Consider the following 10280-nt stretch of genomic DNA (forward strand, 5'->3'; position numbering starts at 1 on the left):
CCATCGGGAGAACAGGGACACCCCCGAGATATCGGGCCGAATGTTTCGCGACAAGCTGAAATGGGCCGCCGCATGATGCAGAACTGCAAAACGGTGCCGCGATATGAAGAAAAGAACAGCGAATTGTGAACTTAGAACAAAAATAAAAGAATATGTTAAAGTTTTACAAGACGTCAGACGGACGGACAGATGGACAGATAGATTATCGTGCATCACCCATTTAAAAGAGAGAGAGAGAGAGAGAGAGAGAGAGAGAGAGAGAGAGAGAGAGAGAGAGAGAGAGAGGTGATTGTAAGTGCACAGCTATGCGACCAGCTCAAACTAGTTTGATGAAACACAAAGAGCAGCAGAGAGATCAGACACTGAACAGGATACAGGGTCACAGCACACAGGATCAGACTCACAGCAATAAGGCAAGTACAGATCATTACACTCAATTATACGCAGTTATAAAAGCGCATTAAGTGTGTTTTAGAATGGGGCGCTTGGAATAATAGATAGAAAATCTCTTATTGAACCGGATCGATTTTTTTTAACATTATTTCTTTCTCTGTTCTTTATTTCTAATATTATTTTACGTGCATTTATGGTACTATATTGAAGGAAGTACCGAGCGCATTTGATTGTACCGTTGTGTCATTATAATAAACATGTTGTCTGAGTTTGAGCGTTAAAAAGCGCTTCATTTTGAAAACTGATTTTATTTAAGCACCTGAAATGTCTGATTTGCGTTAAATAGCAGAGTATTTGGTGAATAGCGACATAATGGTGAAAATCGCTGAAACGTGTAGAATAAGGGGCCGTTCACACGGAGCACGTTTATCGATTGTTTTTCTATGTAAACATGCGCTAGACGGACGTATTTAACCGTACGATGTGTCTTAAAAACGCGTAAGGTGACGTTTGCTTTTTGTTGTATTCGCTACGTTACGTCTAACTTTTTTTATTATTATTAATTATTTTTGTTTTTAGCGAAGCCACGCATTCGGTTTGAACGGCCCCTTATTGTTTGATTCGTCCTATTTTGGACGTACTTTAATGCTGGATATCTCATTGAATCGATGCATTCTTGTTGTACTTGGGTCGTGGAGTTTGTGTTTTTGTGTTGGGGGGCTCTTTGAGGATCTATTGCTGCCAGGGATATGATGCACTGTGAAGTGTCAATGTGAACCAGCTGCCAGCAAATGCTGACCCAATTCTCCAAATCAGAACCAAATGGGCATATCAGTGCTTGCAATTTAATTCAAGCCATGCAACTGAAAATAAAGCTAAATAGCCATGCTGAAAAACAAACTAATAAACAAAAAACAGCTGAAAGCAGACAGTTTGCTGGTCTATAAGCTAATTCTTGGCTGAAAAGCACCCAAACCTGCTTCAAGACCAGTCTGGAAAACCTGCAATCCATCTTAGACTGGTTTAAGGTGGGGGTTTTTATCTGCAAGGAGAACAAAATCATCCTGATGCAAGGATTTCTAGAAAGCCTGCATGGATCTGGTTTGTCATGTGGTGAACTCTATACTCCATGAGGAAGTTTTCAAAATGTCCGGTTCTGCGTTTATCAAAGGCAGCATCCCACGTCTCCTCTCCCATCAACAGAGCTGTTTTTGTCCTCCAATGCAAATAAGCTTACATTCAAAGGACTTGAGCGGAGCCGTAACCCCCCCCCAAAAGACACAGCATGACATCTGTGTTAGAGCTCTTTCAGAGAGGAAAGCAAAACGGGCGAGGTCCTGCTTTGTTCACAGCCAGTGAATCAGGCTCCTATAAGGCCCAGCTAAAGGTTTTGAGTACTTAGCCTCTCTCCCCACGGAGGCTGCAGAGGAGAGGGGAGGGGATTCGGGGGACCCCTGCTGACCGCTGTTTCTCCTCGCACAAAAGTCCGGCCCTGAGGAGCCCTTCACATTTATGAGAGCATGAAGAATGGAGTCGTGCCGCGGGCTGCGGTGTGAAAGAAGTCTGTTTTAATGGAGGCAGGAAAAGAATGAAAGGGAGATGTGGTGTGTGCTTATTTTCTGGAAGAAAAGAGGAAAATATAGAGACTCTTTTATGAGTCTCACATAGCGGGTTGCTAGAAAGTATTTTTTTCAAAAACTTAAAAGATATGATCTATAGTGATCTTTTTGATGTCTTTTAAAGGTTTGGGATGCCCTTGTCCTTTCAAATTTGGACATTAAATTCTGAGTAGACGTCTTGATGAATTAATTGCAGTTTGGAAGAATGTCCTGCTGGAATTAACTGCTTAAAAGGAATATTCTGGGTTAAATACAAGTTAACCTCAATCGACAGCATTTGTGGCATAATGTTGATTACCACAAAAATACATTTAGACTCGTCCCTCCTTTTCTTTGAAAAGGGTAAAAATCCAGGTTTCAGTGAGGCACTTACCATGAAAGTCAATCTGTAAACGTTAAAATACTGTTTCAAAGGTTTAGCCACAAGATGTCAACAATATGTGTTAACATGCTTTTAGTGTGATAATATCACTTACTAACCTTTTCTGCGTAAAGTTATTCCAATTTTTTGGAATAACCATCCATCCATCCATCCATCCAATCTAACTGCTCTTCATACATCCATCTATCTAACCAATCTAACTGCTCTACATCATCTATCTATCCATCCATCCATCCATCCTAACTGCTCTTCATCCATCCATCCATCCATCCATCCAATCTGACTGCTCTTCATACATCTATCTATCTATCTATCTATACATCCATCTTCCATCCATTCTAACTGCTTTTCATACACCCATCTATCTATCTATCCATCCATCCATCCATCCAATCTAACTGCTCTTCATCCATCCATCCATACATCCATCCAATCTAACCACTCTTCATACATCCATCTATCTCTCCATCCATCCATCCATCCATCCATCCAACTGCTCTTCATCCATCCATCCAATCTGACTGCTCTTCATCCATCCATCCATCTATCCATCCATCCAATCTAACTGCTCTTCATCCATCCATCCATCCAATCTGACTGCTCTTCATACATCCATCCATCTATCCATCCATCCAATCTAACTGCTCTTCATCCATCCATCCATCCATCCAATCTGACTGCTCTTCATACATCCATCCATCCATCCATCCATCCAATCTAACTGCTCTTCATCCATCCATCCAATCTGACTGCTCTTCATACATCTATCTATCCATCTATCTTCCATCCATTCTAACTGCTTTTCATACACCCATCCATCTATCCATCCATCCATCCATCCAATCTAACTGCTCTTCATACATCTATCTATCCATCCATCCAATCTAACTGCTCTTCATCCATCCATTCATCCATCCATCCAATCTAACTGCTCTTCATACATCCATCTATCTATCTATCCATCCAATCTAACTGCTCTTCATTCATCCATCCATTCAATCTAACTGCTCTACATCTATCTATCTATCTATCTATCTATCTATCTATCTATCTATCTATCTATCTATCTTCCAATCTAACTGCTCTTCATCCATCCATCCATCCAATCTAACTGCTCTTCATACATCCATCTATCTATCCATCCATCCATCCATCTTCCATCCAATCTAACTGCTCTTCATCCATCCATCTATCCAATGTAACTGCTCTTCATACATCCATCTATCTATCCATCCATCCATCCATCTTCCATCCAATCTAACTGCTCTTCATTCATCCATCCATTCAATCTAACTGCTCTACATACATCCATCTATCTATCTATCCATCTATATCTATCTATCCATCCATCTATTATCCATCCAATCTAACTGCTCTTCATCCATCCATCCATCCAGCTTCCATCTAATATAACTGCTTTTCATCCATCATCTATCTATCTATCTATCTATCTATCTATCTATCTATCTTGCCGTGATGATGCAATACCGTAAAACCTGTAATCCCGGTAAACAACTATTTAACAACCTTTTATGACTTTACAGCTCAAATAAATTCAAAAAAGTTTTAAAAAGAAGAATTAATGTGCTTTTATAAAATTATAAGCTTTACATTTCTGCCTTTAAACGCGGTCTCCCAGCCATGGTCAGGTTGGTCTTGTTTGTTGGTTTTAGATTGGTTTTGAACACTTGTAAGCTGATCAGGCTGGGAGACCAGCTGAAGACCAGCTTTAACCAACTGAGACCACCAAACCATCTTAGGCTGGTTTGAAATATTATTTTTCAGCAGGGTGTTAAAAATAAGTTAAAATTAAAGTCAACATATCAAAATGATTTAAACTAGGATATAACCAAATAGTTAAAGTTGGGGCAATATTGCTCGAACCCTAATCAAACCCTTAATGTCTATGGGGGTTTCGGCCCTGTAGTCACAGAAAGTTAGCTCCAGAGGAGTCCTTATTTATATCACAGTCAGACACAAAGATAAGTTACAGAAACTGGTGTGATTTTGACTATGATGGGCTCCTGGCTGGATGTTGTTTCACACCAATTGGACCACATACTCTTGTGTGAATAGTCAAGCCACAACCTCTGCTTTTTTCTTTATCTTCCCTCTATTGACTCCCAGCTTTAACAACCCCTATTTTACAACTGTATATCTCTAAACACACAGTATGACCCACAATCTGACCACAATTTTAATTGTTTGAATTGATAAGGAATGCATGCAATTTTAAAGAGTTGCTTTCTGGGTTCATATTAAAATGGGTTTGAAGTCTGTTCTGCTCAACTTGTTGTTTGTCGTTAATCGAATCGTGATTGTGTGCTCTTTGTAGAATGCGGAGTTTCATCTCAATAGCGCTTGTGCTGGTGGTGGTTCTGATGTTCACCGTTGAAGCCAGCATGAAGAAAAAAGGTTATTTTTTTTAAATGACTTTAAATGATATGATAATGCAAATGTACACTCCTTGTATGATATCATCAAGTATAATTTTCCATTTGTGACAGAAAAGGGCAAAGAGCCCAAAGCAGAGGTAGAGTGCAGTGAATGGCAATATGGGAGATGTATACCAAACAGCGGAGACTGTGGCACTGGCATTCGGGAGGCAACCTGTAATGAACAAACAAAGAAAACCAAGTGCAAAGTCCCATGTAACTGGAAGAAGGACTTCGGTGGTAAGTAGAGATAGACGATAGTTGGTTTGACTGATATTTTTCAACATATTTAGCCATCAGTACCAATTTGGCAGGTCTCTTAAAGGGTTGGTTCACCCAAAAAATGGAAATTCTCTCATCATTTACTCGCCCTCATGCCATCCAAGATGTGTAAGACTTTCTTTCATCTGCTAAACAGAAACAATGATTTGTAGAAGAATGTCTTAGCTCTGTTGGTCCATACTATATCAGTGAATGGGTGCCAAACTTTGGAAGCTCCAAAATCAAAATAAGGGCAACATAAAGTACTACATAGGACTCTGATGGTTAAATCCATATCTTCAGATGCTATATGATATGTGTGGGTGAGAAGCAGTTCAATATTTAAGTCTTTTTCCCATTCGTCATCTTCTGTTTTTGGTGATTCGCATTGTTCTTACATATCGCCCCCTACTGGGCAGAGAGGAGAATTTAGGATACAAAATGACTTCTAAATGGATCTGTTTCTCACTTACACCTATCATATTGTGTCTTAAGATATTACAGCATTATATCACTGTGTGTTCAACAGTTAAAGGAACTCAATAAGCACATTTACATGCACATCAACATGCTGATAACTACCAAAACCATGTTTACATGAGACTTAATTAGTAAGGTTTTTCCTTTGCTTTTGACATCAATGTGTAAACAGGCATGTGCACAACACTTTAGCATATTAGCAAGAACACAGATAAAGGGGTTTACATGCAACACAAAAAAATCGGGGCGATCTGCAAAAATCGAACTGTGCCGATTGCTTTTTGCTTAAATCGCTGATGATGCAGAGAAGAAAACTGTTTAAGGTGTTTACATGACCACACATGTTGTCGGCTTACAATGCATTATCAATATAAATCATGTATAAACCCGCTGTCTGTGCAATTTACTTTTTTACATAGCATTAATTTTAAAATGTAACATTTAAAGCTTAATCATGCAACTGAGCAACTCTGCCGGTCTGTGGAAGTCTGGTGGATGGTTATTGGTTATTCAGTTATTAAAAAAAAGAATGTAAAAACAATTAAAAATCAATTCTGTATATTGGTAAACATATTACACTCTTTAGTTGAATTAGTGTTGTTCACAAAACCAAACCAAAACAATCTCTAGTAACATTTTCACTGTTCTAAACTATTAAGGCCAAAACAAAGTGATGCAATATATGCCCAGATAAAAACAAACAAAACAAAAAAACAGTAAAAATACCTTGATAGGTCATTTATTCTAGTTTGCTCTTTGTTCTCTTCGTATAGCGGATTGCAAGTACAAGTTTGAGCGCTGGGCTGAATGTGACACAACTACAGGAACCAGAAGCCGGTCTGGAATGCTGAAGAAGGCACTGTTTAACGCTGAATGCCAGTCCACCATTAAAGTGTCCAAACCTTGCACCCCAAAGACCCCCAAACCCAAAGGAGGGGAGAAGAAGAAAGGAAAAGGAAAGGAAAACTAACTTGAAGACTCCCCAATCCCTCCCCATTGCCCACTCATTGGTACATTACTACGTGACACTCCCAAATCCTCAAAAAGTTGAATGCTGAAATGAAAAAAACTGTAGCCCTACCTATTGTTTTTCTTTCTTTCTTTTGTAATTAGTAAATGTTATGAGTGTCTGTGCTGTTGTAATTTGATCTCTGTAGAATTTTTAATTGTCATTTACTTTGCATGTATAAAATAGGCCACAGCAAATTTCTCATCTAAACAATTGTCTTTACTAAAGCGAAACACTGGTGCAAACCGATATGTGGCGCTAGTTTTGCCCTTGAAAGGATCTATTTGTAAATTACAACCATGCTGTTTTTCGAACGAAGAAGATTTCTGTACGTTATAACATGTAAACTGAATGTTTAAACAAACACCGCTCCTGGAAGTAACAGCCTATATAAAGTATCTACGTATGTTTATAAATGTTAATGTTTTTAGATTTGTAATGGATGTTCAATCAAATTGACAACACTAACTGATAACTTCTACAGGTTGTGAATAAATGAAAAAAAGTGTATTTTCAAAACTTTTTGGGGGTGTTTTTTTTAACAACAAACACAAAAAAGATTTTACTTTAATAGTTGTAGTCTTACCAATTAAAAACGACCTTACGAGTATTTCATACACTCAATTTGAGCTTATTTTAAAGATTCACGCATTTCAATTTCATAAAATGCTTTCTACTCAATTTAATTGTTTAACAATATATAAAAATTCATAAAAGTTTAAATGCAGGTTACCCATCGCATGAACATTAATTTGCCGCATAACATTTCAATGGCATGATCACATGCCTCAACGGACATTTTTCCCCTTCTATTTAAAAATATTCTCAGCAAATCCATTTTTCCCCCTAAATTGTTGAAAATTAACGATTTACGTTAGAATGGATTTACGAACGATTTGTACATTTATTTTTAAATATTTTTTACTATATTGTGCGAACAGTAATAGTCTTACAAATGTATAAATGCCTTTACAACAGTCAACAATTTAGCTATTTGCAATTTTAGCGACATGATAAACATCACATTCCTGAACCAACATTTGTTGTCCTTGTTGTTTTTAAAACATTTTAGCAAATCAGGTTTTGCCTTAAATTGTTGCAAATTCTTATGTAAATTGCTGAAGTAGAATAGATTTACAAACAAAAAAAAGGCCCAAAGAGTTTTTACTTGTTTACTGTGCAAACTGTAATAGTCTTACGAATGTAAAAATTACTTTACGGAATGCCATACAGTCGTGTACGGACACATGCCAAATGCAATTGTAGCAACATTATCAACATCACATATCTCATCTAACATTTTTTCCCTTTAGTTCAGCAAACCAGGGTTTTCCCTAAAGTGTAGCAAATGCCACAAATGCACATTTTACGTAACATTATTTACGAACGATTCAGTTTGTGTTTCATGAATGAGGCCCAGAGTTTTACTCGTTAACTGTGCAAATAGTTAGTCTTACTAATGTACATGTAATCTAATGTAATATCATATACAATCAAATATGCACACATTTGCCAAATGCAATTTCAGCGGCATGCGAAACATATGCGTCAACCAATAAACTTTTTATTATTGTCTTCAAGATGTAAATTTATGATTTCCATAAGAACAGATTTATGACTGATCTACACAAAAAAAGTATCACGTTTGGGTTTGATAATTGAGGCCCAAAGAGTTTTTAAATCAAGGGCGTAGATTCCATGTAAACATGTAAATGTCTCACTGATTTTTGCTGTTATTAACAATAAAGCCGTTTTGGTGTTATGAGTGTTGTCATAGAAACAAATAACTTCTGAGTTCCCAGGACGTGAATGGCTCCAAATAGAACCTCAGAGTTGCCATCTCGTAATTACAGTAATTACAACATGATTTAAACAAGATTTTTAAGCTGACAGATCAACAGTCATTAAAATTTCTTTTGAATGTGGCGTTACAGAGAGCATAGCATACTAGATTAACCATACGATTGATGTAGCACAGAAAATAGCCCATCATCCACAGAATTTCTGGCACACAGCAGCAACAGAAGGTATCGATCAGAAACATGATGTTATGTGGCGCCCAGGTAAAGATGAAGGCCAGATGAATGGCGATGATGGTATTAGTCACCTTCCTCTCTTTATCAAAGACTTCCATCTGGCCAACTTGGAGACATCTTGGAAGACCTTAAATGTGGGACGTTGAGCCTGTCGTCTAGTGTTCTTTATGAATATACCTGTTGTGCAAGTAGGGTGAGGTGCTATTTTCCTTCTACTCTCCATACGCTTGGATAAGGTCTTCGGTTTTGATGTTTTTCCTTCTAGACTTTTGTCTTCCAAAGAGGCATCCAGACTCGATTCTGGTCTTTATGAATAGGCAGCAGACTTGCTTCTTTCCAACTGAGGTTTCATCCAGTTTAATGTCATTCACTATGTCAGGATTAGCGTCATTACATAGTCCATCTCTTGCCTTGGAATGTTCAAGCAGGTTTGCAATTTCAAGCTTCAACTTATGTACCCGTCTCTGATTGGCCAGGGATATCCAAGTATACAGTACCATCATTATTACAACGGGAATGTAGGAAGTGGGAATGGTGGTTGCCAGGGTTACAGCAGGATTGGCGAGGAGTAGGATGTAGCACTGTCCCTCTGGGACCATGCATCCGTCCTGCCCAGCCTGCTAAAGCACAATCACTGGAGTCCAGAGAAGCAGAGATAGCAACCAGGCTATGGTGATCATTGCCCCTGCCCACCTTGTGGTACGCCTGGCCGGGTAACTCAGAGGCTGGGTCACGCAGAAGTAGCAGTTGAAACAGATCACTAGGACATTAATCAAAGGCGTTACTGACCACGTAATCTACTACTAACCACAGGTCACACATCTGTGGACCCAACAGCCAGTACCCTTTAACAACATAAACAGTGTACAGATTCATGGAGAATATGCCAACAATAAGGTCAGAACATGCCAGACTAAAGAAATAGTAGTTGTTGATGGTTCGAAGATTGCTATTGACTTTGATTGAAAGCAGAACCAGCACGTTGCCCAGGACAGTTAGCAGGCTGAAGTAGCCGGTTAAAAGTACAATGATGATAATGCCTATAGTCCCGTATGCCTGATCTGGTCTTCCCGACACCACGTAGGATTCTTTGGTCAGGGCACTCTATACGCTGTTGTTGAGCATGCTGGAGGTACTCATTGAGGAACCTGCAAGAACATTAAGGAAACATTTAATCCAAGTTTGTAATCTGTGATCCATCAAAAGTGGTATTTAAGTAGTCATATAAATGGGCAAAAAAAATTATATAAAAGGTGAGGAAATTGAATTGAGTAACATTTGCTGATTGCAGCATACAAGAGACGAGGTAATGATCCGAGATGTCATCGCTCTACTGCGGAATTGCTATATTATCAACATCAACTCCATATGACAGAATTAAATCTAGCATATGATTATGGTGATGAGTTGGTCTGGTTACATTTTGTCTGACTCCAAGTGAGTTGAGAATATCGATAAATGCTAATCCCAATTTATAATTTTCATTATCTATGTGAATGTTGAAGTCACCAACAATTAAAGCTCTATCTACAGTAACTACAAGATCTGATAAAAAATGAGCAAATTCACCAAGGAAATCAGAATAAGGCTCCAGCTCCCTTCATGATCTTCGTTTGAATGAGAGAATGGCTGGGAGGACTTCCAGGCCCTAAATAAGTAACACCT

The 10280-nt window shown here is 38.4% G+C and overlaps 1 protein-coding gene and 1 pseudogene across 1 annotated transcript; one reads left to right on the forward strand and one right to left on the reverse strand.

Moving 5' to 3' along the window:
• The first annotated feature begins 274 nt into the window (after positions 1-274).
• Positions 275-7058, forward strand: LOC127640728 (midkine-B-like). The gene is made up of 4 exons (XM_052123443.1): positions 275-413; positions 4730-4809; positions 4902-5069; positions 6344-7058. Exons 2-4 carry the CDS (start codon positions 4731-4733, stop codon positions 6538-6540), a joined length of 444 nt encoding a protein of 147 aa, XP_051979403.1. The 5' UTR covers positions 275-413; position 4730; the 3' UTR covers positions 6541-7058.
• Positions 7059-7240: 182 nt separating this feature from the next.
• Positions 7241-9755, reverse strand: LOC127640226 (muscarinic acetylcholine receptor M4-like; annotated as a pseudogene).
• Positions 9756-10280: the final 525 nt, after the last annotated feature.

The sequence above is a fragment of the Xyrauchen texanus genome, chromosome 49 (genome assembly GCF_025860055.1).
Source record: "Xyrauchen texanus isolate HMW12.3.18 chromosome 49, RBS_HiC_50CHRs, whole genome shotgun sequence".
NCBI lineage: Eukaryota > Metazoa > Chordata > Actinopteri > Cypriniformes > Catostomidae > Xyrauchen > Xyrauchen texanus.